This window comes from Oryzias latipes, chromosome 15 (assembly GCF_053564925.1).
Source record: "Oryzias latipes strain Hd-rR chromosome 15, Olatipes_Hd-rR_3.1".
NCBI lineage: Eukaryota > Metazoa > Chordata > Actinopteri > Beloniformes > Adrianichthyidae > Oryzias > Oryzias latipes.
This window is the reverse complement of record NC_136251.1, coordinates 8,649,399-8,670,899: the sequence shown is the minus strand read 5'-3', so window position 1 is coordinate 8,670,899 and position 21,501 is coordinate 8,649,399. Positions and strand designations below refer to the sequence as shown.

Here is a 21,501-nt window from a genome sequence, read left to right as displayed (position 1 = left end):
AGATTACTGGCTTGTTTCTGATTGTTTAGATACAGATGACATTAATATTGATATTTTTCCTTCTCCTCTTACTGATCACAAAGCAATACAGATTTCCATTAAATTAAACCAAAATAACTCTAGAATTAAAAAAGCATATTGGATCCTTAACAATTCTCTACTTAAGCTTGCTATCGTGGAAAAACAAATTTCTGAAAGTGTTTCATATTACTTTGAAAAAGCTGTAGCTGAAAACTCTTATAGTAATAACTGGGAATTATTCAAATATGATATTGCAAACTACCTTAGAAAACTTAGTTCTAATTTAAATAAGTCCAGGAAGGAAAAAGAGGATAAAGTCATAAATGACATAACAAGATTATCTCAAATATGTCCAGCAAATCAATCTGAAGATGACAAAATTAACTTAAATTCTTTACAAAATAAACTGGATGAGATTTATAAAAATCGTGCTGAAGGCGCTTTTGTCAGATCTCGACTAAAATGGCTGGAAGAGGGTGAAAGCAATTCTTCTTACTTCTTCCAATTAGAAAAGCATCGTGCTAAATCAAATACACTACACCAGTTAAATATTGATGGCCAACTAAACTCAGACCCCTCTGTTATTGCTAAATTTGTTAGTTCTTTCTATAGTAAACTTTATGCTGTTAATGATTCCACTGACAATCCCCAACAGTTTTTAGATAACATTAATTCACAATCTATTAATCCCTCTGAACGTCAAATCTGTGACTCCCCTGTCACTGTTAAGGAAATACTGACTTCTATAAACAAACTGAAAAATAACAAATCTCCTGGACCAGATGGATTAACTGGGGAATTTTACAAACAATTTAGTATCACAATTGCTCCTTTTTTAACGCAGGTTTTCTTAGAAAGCCTTCGCCAAGGCACTCTTCCTCCAACACTGAATCAAGGAGTGATCACTCTCCTCCCAAAACCCAAAAAAGACACTCTCAATATTGATAACTGGCGCCCGATCAGTTTATTGAATAATGATTATAAAATTATTGCCTCTGTATTTGCTCACAGACTGAAATCAGCCTTGGACTCTGTAATTGGAGAAACCCAGTCAGGATTTATGCACAGAAGACATATTTCTAATAACATCCGGCTTGTACTAGATATTTTAGATTATTCACATTTAATAACAGATGAAAGTTACATTCTTTTTTTGGACTTCTATAAAGCTTTTGATTCAATTAATCACACGTTTCTTTTTAGCTGCCTTCACAAATTTGGTTTTGGCTCTTATTTTTGCGATGCAATAAAACTGTTATACAGTAATGCTAACTGCTCAGTAAAACTAAAATATGGTACTTCTCCCCGTTTTAATATTAAAAGAGGAATACGACAGGGTTGCCCCATCTCGCCGTATCTATTTTTATTAGCCACTCAAACTCTGGCAGATTACATAACTATTAATGATTTGAAAGGCATCTCTGTCTTTGGTAAAGAGATTCTTATTAGCCAATTAGCTGATGATACGACCCTTTTTTTGAAAGATAGCAGTCAAATTCCTCGAGCACTAAATCTAATAAAAGCTTTTTCTAATGTCTCTGGACTTCATCTTAACATTAAAAAATGTGAATTAATATCTATCAAAAATGATCAAACAGGATCCATATGTGAAATCCCCATCAAAGAAAGTGTAACATATCTAGGGATTACCATCACCAAAAACGAACTAGAGAGAAGTTCTTTAAATTTTAGTTCCGTAATAGAGAAAACCAGAAAACGTTTTAACTTATGGCTTCAAAGAGACCTGAGCCTAAAAGGCAGAGTCCTGCTGTCAAAGGCAGAGGGAATCTCTCGACTCACTTACTCTGCATTATCTCTGTACGTAGACAATCAAACATTAAAATCTGTTGACCAAATTTTATTTAACTTTATCTGGAAAAACCGTATACATTATTTAAAAAAATCTGTGGTAATGAACTCGTACGAGAATGGAGGACTAAACTTTCTTGATTTTACAACCCTAAATAACACATTTAAAATAAACTGGATCAAATCTTACCTAAAAAATCCTACTTCAATTTGGAATATATTTCCCCATTTTATATTTTCAAACTTAGGCAACCTTAACTTTCTTCTCCTTTGTCATTACAATGTTGAGAAAATACCAGCTAAACTATCAGCATTCCACAAACAAGCTCTTCTTGCATGGGCACTTCTATACAAACATAATTTCTCTCCCCATAACTTCTTTATTTGGAACAACAAATATTTATTATACAAGAATAAATCTTTATTTTTTCCACATTGGTTTGAGAAAAAAATTCTAGTGGTGAGCCAACTTTTTGACACGAACGGGCATTTATTAAGGTATACTGAATTCAACGCTAAATATAATCTGGTTGTGACTCCTAAAGAGTATGCCATTGTGTTTGATGCTGTTTCCAAAGAAATATGCCAAATGTTTAAAACAACTGCTACGAACGAAGAAATGCCCTCTATGGATGCAACCGCCACCACCACAGGAAAAATTTGTTTTACCCCTACACACAAGAATAACAACAAAAAAATACGTGTGTTGTTTCAAAGGGACGTCATTTCTGTACCGTGTACTAAAACCTACTGGAGACGTTTTGTTCCCGACAGTATCTGGAAGAAAGGATGGAGTGTCACCCAAAAATTTATGATAAATAATAAAATGAAAGAAGTATCTTTTAAAATAATTCACAAAATTTACCCCACCAATAAATTTATGCTAAAATACATTAAAACAATTGACCCTAACTGTATTTTTTGCAAAGAATATCCAGAAACAATTAACCATCTTTTTTGGAATTGTGCTATAATTAGAATCTTTTGGAAAAAATGTTTACAATTTATTAGAAATCGCATTCACCCCAACTTTAATCTAAAGTTTGAACATATAATTTTTGGCTTTCATAATAAAAATTTGGACTCAAATAAAAAACTCATAATTAATCTTATTATTATTTTTGGCAAATTCTATATACATAAATGTAAATTTTCTTCATCTTCAATTTTTTTCCCTGTTTTAATGAAACAAATAGAAATGTATATTGGTAACATCTCCAAGAGTCTTAATCAGAAAGCTGTATGTCTATATGAAAGTTGCAGAAACATGAATGTTTTTATGTAAAATGTATTTAATATGTATGCTCCCCTGGCATATTTGAAGTTTATTTTGTAAAATTGTGTTTTGTATTGTACTTCCGTTTTACACAATAAAGTTGTTAAAAAAAAAGAAAAAAAAAAAAAAAAACTGCTCCCGCGGCAAATTCAAAATGGCGGCGCCCACAACATCAACTACGGTGGCTCTTAAATGCCAAAATAGGCAGGCGCCCAACAAACATTAATTATAGCGGCCTCTAGCGGCCGTAACATCCCGGCCCCGATGAGCGATTGCGAAAGTAAATCGTTTATCCCTAGTTTCTACAATTCCCAAATGTATTAAAGAAGCAAATTTATAGTACTAAACAGGCAATTGCATGTGTGGCAGAATCAAATTTTAACAAGTGCTCATATATTCAAGTCTCTTATGCATCAGTCATAGCACCCAAAAGTCACAGATGGCAGTATGGAACTAGACCTTGGGCAGTTAAGTCTTTGATTTATTTAGATTCGCCCACCAGATTGGCCTCCAGCAGACAAATCTTGGCAGTAGGACGATCAAGTTCACCTGAAGCTGTTTTCACTCGAACACTTCGAACTAGTCCATCTTCGCCCGGGTGAGTAGCAACCACGAGCCCTAGGGGCCAGCTGTTGCGTGGAGTGTTCTCATTGAGGATGAGAACCAGATCACCCACTTGCAAGTTGCGCCTAGGATGAAGCCATTTCTGACGCTTCTGGAGTGTGGGTAAGTATTCCTTCAGCCATCTCATCCAGAAGACGTCAACGAGGAACTGAACTTGACGCCAGCGACGTCGGTATAAGTCCTTCTTTACAAAGGCGCCAGGTGGAAGAGACGGACCTGCGCGAAGTAGCAGTAGGTGGTTGGGTGTCAGTGGTAAGTGGTCAGTAGGGTCCTCACTTAGCTTGGTGATGGGGCGGCCATTGAGGATAGCTTCAATGGTGCAAAAGAGCGTGGCTAGCCCTTCATCATCAAGTGGCTGAAGTGCGATGACAGCGTTGAGCACAGAGCGAACAGATCGTATCAGCCTCTCCCAGACACCACCCATGTGTGAGGCACCTGGTGGGTTGAAGATCCACTTGATGTTGCTCTGCAAAAGGTGGTCTGCTATCTTTCTCTGGTTCCACTCAGCAACAGCCTGACGAAGTTCGCGCAGACCTCCAACAAAGTTGGTTCCATTATCAGATCTGATTTCTTTGGGTTCGCCTCTCCTGGCGATGAACCTCTGCAGAGCATTGAGAAAGGAATCCGTATCGAGGGTGTTTGAGACCAACAGGTGGATAGCTCTGGTTGTAAGGCACGTGAATAGGCATCCGTACCTCTTGAGTTCGCTGCGGGCTCGCTTTACCAGCAGAGGGCCGAAATAATCAACGCCAACGCGGCTGAGGCATGGTTCACTTGGAGTTACTCTCGAGTCAGGCAAGTTTGCCATCTGCTGGTGGTCAGGTACTGCCTTCAGCTTGCGACACACCATGCATGATTTGAGGACAGCATTGAGAGCATACCGTGCCTTTAAAATCCAGAAGCGTTGGCGAATTTCTGAGAGAACCCGTTCCATGCCTGAGTGCCCGAGCCGAAGGTGGTAGTGTTTGATGAGTAACTTGGTGATATGATGGCATTTAGGTAGTATGACTGGATGCTTTGCTTCAAAGGGGATTGGTGCATTCACAAGACGTCCTCCCACACGTAGTAGATCCGTCTTGTCATCCTTGAATGGCTTGAGACTGGCGATGCAGCTTGATGGAATTTCACCAGAACCGAAGCATGAGCCCTGTATATTCTGGAGTATAGCTACTTCTGCAGCTTGTATCTCCTCAACGGTGATAGGTTCTAGGAGTTGCTTGCCTGGTTTCTTGCATAGCAGGCTTTTCAGCCGTAGCAAAATGGCTACTGCACGTCTTAGACGGTGCCAGTCAGAATATCGCTCTAGCAGGTTGTCCAAACCATCAGCTGTTTTGCAACTGGCCATGTACACTGCTTTGGTTTGTTTGATCTCGGCTATCTCAGGTAGGCTGCCCAGCTTGGGCTGAGTGGGCCAGTCTTCCTCTGAGCCTTGAAGAAACGATGGTCCTGAGACCCATCGTTCACTTGACAGGATGTCACTGGCAGACATTCCTCTCGAGACATCATCTGCAGGGTTGGATGCTGTGTCAACATACTTCCATTGATGACGCTCGGTGCGTTCCTGAATCTTTGCTATGCGGTTGGCAACAAAGGTGGCAAAGCGTCGTTCTTGATTGTTAATGTAGTGAAGCACAATAGTGCTGTCAGTCCAGAAGAAGGTTTGATCCACAGGAATTTCTAGATGGAGTTTGATATGCTGGTCCAGATCAGTTGCAGTGACAGCAGCGAGCAACTCCAGGCGCGGTATGGTGGTTGGGTTTAATGGGGCCAACCTAGCCTTGGACATGATGAGTGTGCACCTGTTGTTCACCCTGAGGTAGGATATAGCACCGTATGCAGCCTCTGAGGCATCAGAGAAGTGATGCAGCTGGACTTCTGAAGAATTGCCAGGCGTTGTTATTCTGAGGCATCTGGGAATAGTCAGAGCAGATAGGAGGGGTAGATCTGTCAACCACCTCCTCCACTGATCTGCAATGGCTTCTGGAAGTTGTGCATCCCAGTCCAACTTCTGACGACACAGCTCTTGGAAGAGCAATTTTGCTTTTAGTACGAAAGGACTTGCAAACCCCAAAGGGTCGTAGACGGAGCTGGTTGCGGACAGCAGACCTCTTTTTGTTGCTGGTCTGCTGATGGGTCTAGCATCAAAGGTGAAACAGTCCTGCTCCGCATTCCACAATACACCCAAGGTGCGCTCATAAGGTAAGTCGTCCTGATCAAGGTTGAGCTCGCACACAGACTTGGCCCATTCATCAGCTGGGATGGATTTCATCACCCTTTTAGAGTTGCTCAACCACTTAGTAAGCTTGAAGCCCCCGTTGGCAAGTAGTTGACGGAGTTCTGAGGCGAGTGCGATAGCCGCGTCCTCTGTGGGTAAGGACTTCAAGCAGTCGTCGACATAGAAGTTCCTCTTCACGGTTTGGACCACATCATCACCGTAGCTGCCCTTGTTGTCTTCTGCAGCTCTTTGTAGGGCAAAGGCAGCAGCACTTGGACTCCATACACCCCCAAAAAGGTGAGCAGTCATGCGATATTGTTTGGGTGGTTTGTCTGGGTCATCATCTTGCCACCACAGGAACCGAAGTGCATCTCTTTGGTTTGGTGGTACTCTGACCTGGTAGAACATGCCTTCAATGTCGGCGTTCAGTGCAACAGGCTCTTGTCTGAACTTTAGAAGTACGCCCAGTAATTTATTAGTCAAGTCTGGGCCTTGATGTATGCGGTCGTTCAGAGAAGCTCCTTGGTAGCGAGCAGCACAATCATAGACTATGCGCACCTTGCCTGGTTTTTTAGGGTTTAGCACAGGATGGTGTGGCAAGTACCATATGGCTCCATCTACACCATCTTTATCTTTCACTTCCTCAGCATACCCTTTCTGCAAGGAGTCATTAATGCTCTGTTTGTACATCTGTTTCAGGTCTGGATCCTTAGTCAACCTTTTCCCTAATAGGTCCAGCCTGTGCTTGGCCATTTGGTAGTTGTTTGGTAGTTGAGGAGGATGCTGTTTGAAAGGTATGGGCAACACATAATGTCCATCTTCTTTGGTAACGTTCCTCTTCCAAAGTTCCAGAACTTCTCGATCAGAAGCTGATGGTAAGTCGCTATTTACATGAGCCGGATTATCAAGCTTCCAGAACTTTTCCACAACTTGCTGCAGAGCTGTCTCCGCTTGAGTGCAGTTAGCTGAAAAGGTATCTAGGACACCAGAGACTGGACCATTGAGAGTCCATCCGAGACCAGTCAAGGTTGCATAGGGCTCACCTGCCTCACCGCGTCGGACTTCACGTGGGGCCAGTATGTCAGGTTGGTCAAGCCCAATTAGCAGGTGAACCTCATCGGCTAAATCAATGTCCCCAGGACATATGTTTTCAGCGATGTCCTGTAGATGGGTAAACTGAGATATTTCCTCCACCGTGACCAGGTTGTTAAGGCTGATGTTCAGGCGGTCACGACTGAGAACACCCTTCAGCAGGTAAGATTCACTGCGTTGATGGTCTTCCACCCGTAAATCCACGGACAGGGTGTCAACGTTGACATTCTTTGACTCCATAGTACTCAGTTTAATGTTCATCCTATGTGTCTCAAGCCGTAGTGCACGAATCAGCTGCTTGGAGCAGAAGGTGCCATTTGCGCCATTATCTAGAAGGGCGAAGGCGTTGATCGAGAAGTGGTTGTCTGGATCGGAGACCACGACTGGTAGAATGGGTAGAGCAACTTTCTGCCCATTACGGTGGTTACGCTTCCTGGTAGCAGTGGCCTGGATCTCTGGTTGTTGGTTTGCAGTTGGTTCTTCTATACTGGCTGTAACAGGTGAGTTGTTGTTGGTTGTTGTGGTAGATTGGTTGTTGTTGGTTGTTGTCGCTACTATTGCAGAATGAAGCCAACTGTTATGCCTTTGTCCACACCCAGGCACCTTGCAAACCCATTTGCGCGTGCAGGTTTCTCTAGTATGCCCCGTCATGAAGCAGTTTTGGCAAAGTTTTTTCTGTCGCACCAGTGTCAGCCTGTCTTGTACTGTCATGCCTCTGAAAGAGGAGCACTGGTTAAGGAAGTGTTCTCCGCTGCACTTGGGACATTTGAGGGTACCGCCTTTGGCCTTGGAGCTGGTGGCCTCTGACTCTGTGGCAAAGGACTGTGCCTTCATCGGCTTTGATGATGACTTGGATGATGTGCTGGTTGACATGCCGTGGGTGAGGAGAGATCCAAAGATGGGATCTGATCTCTTCTCAGCTTCCTCTTCAACAAGTTTAACAACATCATCCAGCCTTGGTAGGCGGCCCGATCTTGTGATCTCATAATTAACTGTCAGCCACTTCTTCTTGAGATCATATGGCAGTTTTTCTACTATTTGTAGCAGTGCACGCCCTCCATTTAATTCCTCCTCACACTTCATGGCTTTTAGTGTGTCTCTGCAGCTGCGGAGGGTGTCAGCAAAGCCTTGCAGCTGTGTGTTGTCCTTTATTGACTTGTAAGTCAGAACCTTGCCAATCCAGGCCTGGGAAATGGTGTATGGATTGCCGAATCGTTTCTTGAGCGTTGCCATGGCTTCAGTATAACCCACACTTGGCACAGGGTGATACAGACAGTGGCAGATGGCCTCCCTAGCTTGGCCGAAAGTGTAGTGGTGGAGCCGAATAAGCTTTTCTTCATCTGGGACTGTGTCCTTATCGACCAGGGTGGTGAAAAGTCGCATGAACTGCCAGTATTTCAGTGGCTCTCCATCAAACTTAATAATATCAGCAGGAGGTAGTCGCATTGTGTCAATATGTGCCTGGTTTTGTCGCCGTGACAACTCTAGCAGTTCGGCTACTGATGTTTCATTGTTGGCCGATGCCCCTAGTGGTGATGAAGGACCCAGGTTTCTTGTACTTGACTGCAGTTGCCTGCCAGACTGTAAATGCAGCTCACTGCGTAGTCGTTCCTCCTGCTCCACCATGAGCTTGGAAAATTCTTGCTTCTCATGTAGCCTGTGCTCACGGATCTCTTTGAGCTCAGCAAAGATCTGTTCTAGAAAAGGAGTGTCGCTGGTTGGTCGACTAGTTGATGCCTGCTCTGCATCTTGGCCGTCATGGGTTTGTTGTCCCTCCTCATCTAGCCAGGTCATAGCTGCATGACGCAAGTCATGGATGTCACGTAATACAGCTGACAAATAACTGGATGAAGCATCTATGTCGTCCTCATCTTCTAGGGTGCTGTGATATCGCATATGAGCTTCCTGGAACTTTGTTTCAGCCTCCGTAAGAGCGTGCAGCATGACCTCAGTTTCATTCAGCCGGGCCTGGATCATAAGTTCATTCACTTGGCTGATCAGGCGTGTGACAGTCCCTTTTGCAGCCCCACGCTGTCGCTTGAGAGTCTGCTGCTCCTTGCCTTTTTCTTCTGACATCATGGCTTTCGCTTTGGCAGTAGTTGGGTTGATTCTCCTTCGTGTTTGACTTTAATTTCCTACCAAACCATTATTCAATACATTTCTTAAAGAAATCAGTTTATATTTTAAATCTCTGACATTGATGAAAAACAAAAATGCAATAAAACTGTGTGTTTTCATTGAAGATCACATGCTGTATCACAATCCCTAGTATTGTAAACTACAATTCTATATATTGTGTTTTATTTACTTACTTATTTTCTTTTTCTGTCTTTTTTTTGTGTGTTGTTATTATGTGTATGTTTAAAGTTCAAATAAAAAAAACAAAAAAAAAAACGTAAGAAACAGCTTCCTTAATGAGCTCGTATTTAACGGACGAGAACTGCAGAGCTGAGAGCAGGAGGAGACACGCGGGGCGGCCTCAATAAACACTTCGGTTGTCCGGAGTGATCTGGTGCCGGGAACTTTACGTGCCGCGGGGCAGAAGAGACTTTCTGATGACAGAGAGTTTGCGCTCAGTGTTTTTATACACGCATATGCAGTGACGTATGTATCAGAGGATGTCGTATTGGCCAATCTACATGCCAATCAAGTCCCTTACTTCACAGTGAGGATTTTGATTGGCTGGTGGATTTTTAAGAAGTACTATTTTTAAAAAATCCTTTCTGGCCCGCGATCTACCGTCTTGTCCTTGAAGATCGACCGGTCGATCGCGATCGACGTAATGAGCACCCCTGCACTAGACAGTGCACTAAACCATTTTTCTTCAATGATTTGTGATCTTCACTGGTGTCCATGGATTACATGAAATCTTTCCACCTTTATCCACCTTTGTCATGGTAGGGAGAACACGTCAATGTAAGGGTGGGGTCATCTAAGATAGCACAAGGGTTAAAGAAGCCAGCGCAGTGGTGTAGAACATTTAAGCTACGTGACCGGAACTTCTTTTTTAGGGGTGCATTATCACTTTTTAATCCACACCCAGCAGCCAATCAGAAGAATTCACCTGGACTGTCGTACAAACAAGTGATAAACTAGCAAATCAGATGCCTCAATAAATGTATGTGATTTCGTGTTGAACGTTTGAAAAGCTTGAAAGACACATTCTCCTTAGATCGCCTTTGAGTGATGTGGGTGTGGCCTTGCAACGGCTCAGATTAATCATGCCTTTTGACGTTGTCTGGCTCCAACATGGCAACATTCATATCACAAAAAAATTGGTGACTGAATTGACTTTTTTTGGTTGGAGCTAGAAGTTCATTTTATTCTGAAGTTCATAGAAGTTCATTTAATTCGGGTAAGTCCTAGCCCCGAACGTGGTTCTACTTGTTCTCCATCTCCCTTTCAGTCTGTAAGGAATAGAGACAGTAAAAATGTTAAAATCACGTCATTATTTACAAACCTAAAAACACTGATAGGAAATGTCTTACCTGTGTTTTCCTGTACTTCTTGTTACGACGATTCCAGAAGAACTGCAAACAAGAAACAGCACCGTTTCAGTCAGAATGCCACCATTTCCACTTTGACTGTGGCCTGGGCCATGAACTCACCAGAAGCAGCAGCCCGGCTGCCACAATCAGCAACACAACCACGATGGCGGCGATGACTCCCCCCGCCAAGCGGTTCACTTTGAATGTGGGGGGCTCTGCGTCCACATAGTAGACCAAGATGTTGGTAAAGTCTAGCTTTTGGCCGCCCACCATAGGAGCGAACTTGTTCTGGTCAACAAACATTGGGGTCTTCTTTATCTGCAGGAGGACAGCCAGTCAACGGGTCAGAATCTATTCTGAATGTGCTCATAATAGATTTAGAAAGAACATTTGCTTACTTCTCTTTCCATGTAGTAAGCCATATCAGCCAGTTTAATTACAGTGTCATTCATGGGTTTCTTTATGTCCACCTGGATCTTTTTGGCATCAGCATCATACTTAAAAAAAAGATGTGATTATTAGTAATCAGGTGAAGGTTAAAGTCAAGCAATCCACAGCTAGCCAAACCTTACCTCAACTTCTTTCACCAAGCTCTTGTCAAACTTGTAGCGTGCTTGAATGGCATCGCCAAGAGCGCTGCAAAGAGAAAAGCAGGTTGAAACAGGGAAATGTTACCACAGAGCTACCGGTAGTTCTTTCTGCTGAACTCTGACCTCTTCAACAAGTTTTTATCCACTGACCCCTGAAGAGGTGCATGTTCCAGGATCAGACGGATCCAGCTGAGGGAAAACAAGTTCAGCATTTAGATAGAATCCAAAGAAAATGAGATTAAGGGAGAGAGAGAGAAAAAAAACGTACTAGGTCTCCACCAACTTGTCACAGATGAGGTCTTTGCCTTCCTTTTCTGTGCGGCGCACCCCAGCGCTGTTGACGCACCAACACTCCTCTGTATTGTTGCACTGCTTGGGCTTGAATTTTCCGTCGTTCTCACACTCTGGGTCGTAGATGACATCGTTGTCCACAAAGCCCTCCCCTGGTCTCCCCACAGTGCGGGTGTCTCTGCCTTTTGACCTTCTGAGCATCTCCGTCTTCATCAAGAAACATTTGGGGGCCACTGAGGGTGAAGAGAAGATTATGTAAAATCGGGAAAGTGCAACATACAAACACGTGTGTTTGTGAAAGTGCTCATTAACATACATGCATTGCAGTTTAAGGGTTGGTTAATATCTTTTGTCAAGGGGATGGTACACTGGCATGGAGGCCCAGTACAGGAAGCCCATTTCACGGTGTCACATTGACCTAGAAACATCAAAAAGCGTTAAAACAGAGCTTAAGAGACAAACGTTCTCTTCACGTCAAACTTGTCATTTTAAAGTGAAATTGAAGCGTGTTTTTGTAAAGAGTTCACAGAAACCGCCATTATCGCTTTGGAGGAGGAGGACTTAGGGCGAACAGGTAGAGCGGCAGGTCTACTGAGCACCTGGCTGTTGGCTTCTCCAAGAAAACGAGTCTCCAGAGAAGCCATTTTCACCCCAACACCCACAACTGTAATGTTTGGTGAATTAAGCCATTGATTTTGTAAATGTCCCTGCCGCTGTCCGTAGTACTTATTTACGACTGTCGCAAAGCAGTATATTAAAAGTGTGTCATCTGAGGCGGGCTGGCTTGGAACGTGGCTCGGCGAGCAAGGGAGAGAAATCTACAAAACGCTCCAGTGGGCTGACAGTGAAAAGAATTATCCAGTTAAAGTCCTGGACAAATTTGCAGCCTACAAAGACCTAGGAAAAACAAGAGGATCGCGAGGCATTGCTTAAAGCAGAGGAAACAAGGAGCAACTGAGACATTCGACCATTTTGTGAAAGACTTGAAACTTCTATTGCTGGATTGTGAGTATGGTGACCCAGATGACATGCTCCCGGATGCCATAACTGCTGGTGTGAGGGAGAAACGTGTCCTGGAAAGACTTTTGGACAAAGGTGAGGAGCTGACACTAGCTAAAGCTATAAAAATCCCTCAACAGTTTGAAATGTCACAAACACAGATGAGAATTGTGAGAGAGGAGGAAACACAGGTGTCAGCAGTGTCAAGCAAACCAAGGTTTAATGCACAAAATAAAAAGGCTCACACTCAGTGGCAGCAAAAAACCCACACAACCAAGCAAATTGTGCAAAGTAAAACAAAGATGTGTTCCAAATGTGGGAAAGACCCCAAACACAAATGGAGTAAAGGTGTATGTCCAGCTAAAGGACATACACTTGCTCATGCTGTAATAAGCCAAACCACTGGGCATCAGTTTGCCGCAGTCGCATGGTGAGTGCTATAAATGTGGAGTCAACAAATGACAAGTGTGAGGAAGAAATACTGGACATCAACCTCACTACGGATGCAGTTCTCGTAGCAACATTAGTGGAAGATAAGGGGTTAGTGGACACTGACATCCTGTCTCAGAAGGTGCAGTTTAGGATCGACACTGGTGCAAGATGTAACACGCTCACTCTAAACTGTTACCAATCCCTAAACCACAAAGGTGAGCTTAAAACGTCTAAAAGAGTGCTCGAAACCTACTCCAACCACAAAATAAAGCCAGTTGCATCAGTTGACCTCCCGCTAAAATACAAAGCGCACAAGGCCAAAGCAGAGTTTGAAATAGTTGACATTGCACAAGAAAATGTGTTGAGTGGCACAACCGCAGAGAAACTGGACCTTATCATGAGACTTCACACTCTACAAGATGCTGCTTTAAACAAAGCAGGTGAAGTTGGAAATGAAGCTACAACGCCAGAAACACCTGTCGGGCTTGAGAACTCCCAGAACTGACTCGCACTACAGGAACACTACCAGGTAAATACACAATAAAAATTGATCCAGATGCCAAACCTGTTGTAGATCCTGTGCGCCGACAGCCTGTTGCACTCAGAGCTAAGATAGTGAAAAAGTTGCATGAAATGGTGCAAGATGGCTATATCACAAAAGTTGACCAACCAACTGAATGGGTGAGCTTGATGGACGTAGTCACAAACAAAGACAAGCTTACAATCTGCATCGATCCAAACAATGCTATAAAGCGAGAGCATTATCCAATGCGCACAATAGAGGAAGTTGTGTCGACAATGCCCAACGTTAATGTATTCTCGGTCCTAGATGCAAAATCAGGTTTTCTCCAGATTGAACTAGATCACCCTTCGTCGTTCCTAACAACCTTCAACACACCCATTAGAAGATTCAGGTGGTTGAAACTACCATTTGGTATCAAATGCGCTCCTGAAATATTCCAATGCATTATGGATCACATGTGTAATGGATGACATCCTCATAGCAGCGCCAACCCTAGTAGAACACAACAAAATTCTAAAGCAGGTTGTGCAGCGAGCTACGACTTACAACTTGAGGTTAAACTTCAATAAATGCCACCTTCGTCAGTCAGCTGTGTCTTATGTGGGACACTTAATAACAGCGGATGGGCTAAAACCAGACCCAGCGAAAACTGAAGCTGTTAGGTGCATGCCGCCCCCTACAGACAAGGAAGGTGTCCAACGGTTCCTAGGTTTCGTGACATATCTGTCAAAATTTATTCCGAACCTCAGCGAAATCGACGTTTAAAACTAAATCTCAGCAAATGTGAATCGTTGCCAGTTCACCATTCTGAACAGTCAGTAATTCATAACATACCTGTTAGGACTGTTGTGAAATATCTTGGTGTTTATATCACCAAAGACAGTAAAACAATGGAGGAAATGAACTTATGGAAAACTTTAGAAAAATGTAAAACCAATCTAAACATGTGGTCACAGCAAGATATTTCTATTCTGGGCAGACTGTTTCTCACTCAATGAGAATGTTAATCCAGATTCATTTATCCAGCATATTTACTCCCAATTCCTAAATCTGCAAGGAAAGCAATAAACCTGGCCAATTCCAACTTCATTTGGAAAAACAAAACTCATAACACAAAAAAAGGAACAATAATTCAGGATTACAGTGAAGGTGGACATGAAGCCATAGACTTTGAAAGTTTGGATGGTATGATTAAAATAAATTGGCTTAGGTCTTTTCTGCAAAATGAAAGAAATATTTGGTTTCATATTCCTTCAAACATCTTTTCTCATCAGGGCCATTGAATTGCTTCTAAAATGTGACTGATTACAGAAAACTTCCTGTTAAACTCTCTACTTATCATCAGCAGGTGTTACTGTACTGGAAACATAACTTTAGTCCACACAATACTCCCATATGGAACTGTCGGTATATTTTATGTAGAAACAAATCCATATTTTACAAAAATTGGATTGATAACGGCATTTGGTCATTACTACATATTATGAATGATAATGGAAACATTATCTCATTTGAAACTTTTTCCAATAAGTTTAAATTAAATGATAGAAAGCAATATAATAGTGTGATCAAAGCAATCCCTCAGACTTTGGTCCAAATGTCCCCCAGTTTGGTTCAAAATGTTCAAGTTCTGCTTCCATCTCTGTTGTTTGATGGTCGACCGGTTAATTCAAAACTTCCAAACTCATTTATACGATCTTTGTTTGTTAGAGAACTGTTTGCAACGTCTTGCAAGAATCCTTCTATGTCACACATTACACAAGAGAGGAAATGAGCAAGTTAAGATCCCAGTTTATTAAATATCCAATTTTCCCAAAATACAAAGAAATCCATTTTAAAATAATGAATGCAGTCTATCCATGCAAAGAACTGTTACATATACTTTTGGTTTTCCAGAAAATAACTGTTCTTTCTGTGACATAAATATTGAAACACTTGATCATCTGTTTTTTGAATGTATATATGTTTACAGTTTTTGGGAGGATTTCTTCTTTTTTGTGCTCCTCAAAGTTTCCCTTTCCTATCTTTATTCAATTACAAAAGTATATGATATTATTTGGAGTAGTTTCTGGTGATAATCTATTTGATTTGACATTTAATACCTTATCAATATCTGGGAAATTTTTCATTCACAAGAGCAGATTCTTAAAAACCAAACCATTATTCAATACATTTCATAAAGAGATCAGTTTATATTTTAAATCTCTGAAATTAATGAAAATCAAAAATGCAATAAAACTGTGTATTTTCATTGAAGATCACATGCTGTATGAAAATCCCTAGTTGAAAACTACAATTCTATTCTTGTTTTTTTTATTTGTTTTTTTTCTCTCTCTTCTCTGTTGTTGTTACTATGTGTATGTGTTTGTTTAATGTTCAATTAAAAAAAATATATCTACAGGAATATAAATACGTTACAACAACAACGCCCGCTCTCTACAGGTGTCTCATTTACTACACCACACCTGAGCGCGCCCGCAGGCGGACGGCGCCTTTATCAAATCTGGTAACCACTAAGAGGCGAAAAGGGCATTTTTTTCCACCCAGTTCAGATAAATCAAGACTTCTTAAAGACTTACACTCCTGGGCTGATGCTCCAACTAACATTAAGGCAGCAACAACTGCAAGAATCCACAGCTTCATGATGTAGAAATCCAGCTATAAAACAGCTATTCTGGAGCTCCTCGCATCTGCTGAAGTCAAAATAGAGTCACAGATAGAGTCACAGTTTTCCAGCCCTAAAGTCATCTGAAAACCGCCAGACTCAGCCAAAAACTACCCAAAGGGGGTTTTTGGCTGATATATATATATATATATATATATATATATATATATATATATATATATATATATATATATATATACACACACATAAATAAAATGAAAAAAAAATATATATATATATATATATATATATATATATATATATATATATATATATATATATATGTCTATATATAAAATGAGTAAAGTTGCAAAAGTCGTAAAGACGCAGCTTTCACTGCGGAAGTTGAAGCAGAGACTTTCTCTGTGATTATTTTATGAACTCAAACATGGAAACATGATTACCAAGTAGAATGAGATGTAGATGAGCACTGGCGTTGCTGATTGGACTTCAAATCCAGCTGTGCTTGTAGAATTGTCGGTTGGAGAAGACTTGTCCTTGGGGGAAGTAGTGTTCTTGTGCGGCGACTAAGTAGTCTCTGCGCTGGACTGGAGTTCAGACCTTGAGATGGTGTGTTGCGATGATCCAGCATTGCTAGATAAGGATCTTGTCCTGCTGTTTTGGCCTTTAACAAGAGCTTTTTTGTCATTTTCACTGCTGATTCAGCTTTGCCGTTGCTTTGGGCGTGTCCTGGTGATTATGTCCTATGATGGAATTCCCACTGTCTGCTAAATCTTTTGAACTCTTGTGAAGTGAATTGGGGACCATTGTCTGTATTACTGTATCTGGGATGCCTTGACGAGCAAAATGAGCTTTCAGTTTCTTTATCACTGTAGTGGATTTTGTGTCTGGTAGATAGTCTATCTCCCAAAAATTCGAGTAATAGTCCACTGTGATGAAATAGTCTCTGTTGTCAAAACAAAACATTATAAATTATTATATTATATTATTATGTTTAAATACAGTGATCATTAACTGAAGTATAAGTAGAGCTTGATTTATTGCTTGAAAAGGAGTGGGAAGAAGCAGGTTTATATAATCCCACCTCTAATGAGTTCATTCATTTGATAGTTTTACAGTGTTTTAAATCCGGTTCTGATCAGATAGATTCTTTTGAAGTAACAAAATCCAGTGCCTAGTAATGATTGATGATCTTCAGAAAACATTCATTCATGATTTCAGTAAACAGCAACGGTACCGATATGTAATAATAATTGATTATCATTAGAACACATGATAACATTAAACCAGTAATTATTGCTACACATTGCAGATCAAGTAAAAAAAATCGAAAATTGATTGTAATTCAAACATTTCAGTAATCAGTATTGAACATTACAATGTAACACTCATTGGTTGTAATTAAAAGAGCTTTGATTATTTCACCACAATCAAGTTCACACATGTATTTGGAATTATTCAAACACCTGTTGATCCTTAAATCCTCTTATCTTCATATCCTGAAATAAGAGTTTCTTTATACATTTTCTTGAATATTTGAATATTTGAACATTTTCTGAGCTCATTACTTAAACCGTTCCAAAGTTTAGTGCCAGTAGTGAGTTACTTCCTGTTTTATTTTGTAGCATTTCCTGTTTTGTTGTTCAGGTTTTACCTTTCCCCATCAGTCCTGAGTGTTTCCACTTGTGTCTTGTTGCCTTCTATGTATTTAAGTCTTGTCTTTCCCTTCCTCCTGTGCTGGTCCATATTATGTCAAACCCCGAGTTCCTGTGTAGTTCAAGTTTCGAGTTTTGCCTGCCTGTTGCAGTGGTTTTGTAGATTTTTGGTTTGTTTATTAAAACTCCTTCTTCCCTGAAACCTCCTGCCTCCTCCTCTCTGCACCTGGGTACTCCCACAACCCCCCGTAACATTTCTACTGTTGTATCCTAATATATGTTTAGATTTATTTACGATTGAAATACTTTTTGAGACTTTAGTTTGTATGTGTCTGATGTGTGGCTTCCAACTTAGTTTGTCATCGATTAAAAACCCCTAAGAATTTGATTTCTGTAACACTTTCGATTAAGACATTATTTATTACAATTGAGGGCTCTTTATTTGCGTTGTAGTTTCCAAAAAACATCACTTTGGTTTTATCTAGGTTCAAAGATAATTTGTTGTAATAAATCCATAGTTTTATTTTGTTTAACTCTGTGTTCACCACCTTGATAAGTTCCCTATGATTTTCTTTATAATAGAATATATTTGTGTCATCAGCAAATCATGAGTTTCATAAGCTTTGAAACATTGAATATATCATTTATGTAAATATTGAATAGTAGCGGGCCCAGGATTGATCCTTGTGGGACACCACAACTTATCTCTTTGGTTTCTGATGTAAATTCATCAATCTTGATAAATTGTTTTCTTCCCGTTAAATAGCTTCTGACCCAAGTTAGCGCTAGTCCTCTTATCCCATACACTTCCAGTTTGTCAAGCAGAATTTCATGATTGAGAGTGTCAAATGCTTTGTTTAAATCAATGAAAATTCCAGCTGCATATTTCTTTTCGTCCAGAGCATTTGTGATTTCCTCCACAGCATCAATGATAGCCAATGAGGTTGATCTGTTTTCTCTAAAACCATATTGGTTTTCATTTATAATGTTATATTTTTCAATAAATAAAGCTAATTTATCATTGAATATTTTTTCTAAAATTTTTGAGAATTGTGGAAGAAGAGAAACAGGTCTATAGTTTGTAAATTGGTGTTTGTCTCCACTCTTATAGATAGGAATCACTTTGGCTATTTTCATTTGATTCGGGAATCTCCCAGTTCGTAATGATAAGTTACATATGTATGTTAGAGGCTTAGATACACTGTAAATGATTTTTTCACCACCTTCATATCTCTATCCTCACAATCTTTTGAGTTTTTACTCTTGAAATTATTCACAATTGATATCAGCTCATTTTCTTTCACATCAGACATCAGACAAATCACACAGACACAACTTTCTGTATTTCTAAAAATACAGAAAGTTGGTTCCAATGTGAGAACATTTCAGTAAAGACAAAACTTAATTTAATCCCACGGAGAGTATGTTTAGCTTCATTTGAACATGTCTGTACTGGTTCCTCTTTGTTCAACCTGATCGTGCCAAATCCCAACGGCGTTTGGATTCACATCTTCCCACAAACACACTAAAAACCTGGACAGCCTGAAGCATCAGTCAATCTCAGAGGACTTCTTTGAAAAAGAAACTTACTAAAACCAAATCCCATTGAAAACCCATTCCAGTAAAGTAAGTCAATCTTTTCACTCGTCAAGCTGGAAGAGGAAATTGAAAAGGAAAGAGGAAGAGGGAATTGAGCCATCAACCACAGGCTGAGATAAGAATAAAAGGAGCAAACCAACTGAATTTCACAATTCAAAGTGTTAATTTAAAACAAGTTAGGCAAACACAGCAAAACCAAAGCAAAATAGACATGTGAGTGCTCTTTAAAAACAGCTGATTAAATACAAATGTTACAGTTTTGCAAAATAACCAAATTGGATTTGATAAAAACACGTCTGGGTTCTGTTGGGCATGCCTCCTCCAGGGGCACAACACCTTCTGCTCATTCCCACAATCAGCACCTCCACACTGGAGGACCCCCACACTGGAGGACCCCCACACTGGAGGACCTCCACACTGGAGGACCTCCACACTGGAGCACCTCCAGGCAGCGCCACATTATTGTTCACCTTGCATAAGTCCATCCAATGTGGCCTCTGCCTGCCACGGATGTGGACAGGTTCCCAATATATTGTTGCCCCACTTAGTATTTTTCTGTTCTTATCTTGTCAATGTTTCATTTTATGCTTTATGAGGTTGTGTGTGTGTGTGTGGGTGTTGTATACGTTTTCTTTTTTTTCTTTTCTGTCTTGCTTTTTGTATTTTACATTCGGAAAATGATTTTAATGAGTTTTTTTTCTTTTCGGTCAGCTTATACAGGTTAAATACATGTCTGTTCATACCTTTGGTTCTTTGGTCGTTGCTTTTTTTATTGCTTGAGTTAACACCTTTCTGACAAAATCAAAACTTTATTTATTGAGTACTTTTCCAACAAATGTAGTTCAAAGCTCTTCACATTAAAAACGAAAATTCCAAATTTAAATACCAAAGAGAAAAAAGAATTCCGAGACAAAGCTCAATTTCATACTTTAAGAAGAGTTTTCATACTCAACCATTTATTCCAAAATGTCAGCACTTTTGTTTCTTATGTGAACATTTGTTGTAAAAATAAAAATAAGTTTATTATTCTCCAAACAGATAAACAGAAATGTCATAATGAGGAGCATGAGAGCCACGGCTACAGCCCGTACCTTTACTGTGAAATGTTTTCTTCATAGTATTATCAAATATGTACAGCTGTAATTAAGTTTTACCTGACTATATTTCTGATGAGAGGACGACAACAAACAGTTTCACCAAAGGTTTCGATCGTTTTCACAGCTTGACACAGAGCAAGCACAGGTGAGTCAGTGCAACAAGAAAGAGGCGGAGCAAAGCAGCTGCAGGACATGAAAAAACAGTGACATCACTCATCTGAAGACTCAGAGAAGAGACTTTTACTGTGAAACCAAAAAAATAAAAGACTTTTACTGTGAAACTAAAAAAATAAAAAGACTTTTACTGTGTGTGGCTGCAGGGTGGCGCAGTGGTTAGCGCTCTTGCCTCACAGCAAGAAGGCCTCCAGTTCAAGTCCCGGCTGGGGGAAATGATAAACCTACATCAATGGGGGACCTTTCTGTGTGGAGTTTGCATGTTCTCCCTGTGCATGCGTGGGTTTTCTCCGGGATCTCCGGCTTCCTCCCACCGTCCAAAAACATGCTTCATAGGTTGATTGGCAACTCTAAATTGTCCATAGGTGTGAGTGTGAGAGTGAATGGATGTGTGATTGAGGATATTCTACCCTGCGACAAACTGGCGACCAGTCCAGGGTAACCCTTGCCTACGCCCAAGTGGCCGGGATAGACTCCGGCAACCCCGTGACCCCGAAAGGGAATAAACGGTTAAGAAGAAGATGAATGAATGACTTTTACTGTGAAACTAAAAAAATAAAAAGACTTTTACTGTAAAACTAAAAAAATAAAAAGACTTTTACAGTGAAACTGCTGCCAGCCGTGGAGAATGTTTCCTAGTGCGACACCTGCTGGTCATGTTCTAGAACTGCGCCCACTCCTGTATGTTTTTTGAAAAATGAAATGTTTTCTCTTTATGGTTAAATCAGTTCACGTGCCTTGACTTTAACAAATTCTATAACATGTCACATTATGTCCAGATTAATGCAAAACATTTTTTTCAATATTTTATTTTCTTTTTCAAGTGTACAAAACATACAGTTTAGGTGCTCTTTAGTGGTGGCTGTATTACAGTCGGGATAGCTCTAGTACGTATGCAGCCAAAAATGGCAAGCTCTGCATCGGGTGTAATAAAGCAACCATAGGCTTTGGAATACCAGTCAAATATTCTGTTCCAGAAGTCAGCCAATG

General features: G+C 40.6%; 1 protein-coding gene across 2 annotated transcripts; it reads right to left on the bottom strand.

Annotated features, from left to right (window-relative positions):
- Positions 1 to 10,329: 10,329 nt before the first annotated feature.
- Positions 10,330 to 16,141, bottom strand: LOC101161527 (epithelial cell adhesion molecule-like). Of its 2 annotated transcripts, none has more exons than XM_078931673.1 (9): positions 15,940 to 16,141; positions 11,723 to 11,824; positions 11,384 to 11,639; positions 11,239 to 11,304; positions 11,098 to 11,161; positions 10,924 to 11,022; positions 10,646 to 10,843; positions 10,526 to 10,567; positions 10,330 to 10,444 (listed from the first exon to the last, which is right to left on the bottom strand). In XM_078931673.1, the coding sequence occupies exons 1-9, from the start codon at positions 16,001 to 16,003 to the stop codon at positions 10,418 to 10,420; spliced, it is 918 nt and encodes a 305-aa protein (XP_078787799.1). In that variant the 5' UTR covers positions 16,004 to 16,141; the 3' UTR covers positions 10,330 to 10,417. The 2 variants fall into 2 exon arrangements, with proteins under 2 accessions (XP_078787799.1, XP_011490497.2); XM_011492195.3 differs by having other exon boundaries at positions 10,330 to 10,447; positions 15,940 to 16,049.
- Between the last annotated feature and the right edge of the window lie 5,360 nt (positions 16,142 to 21,501).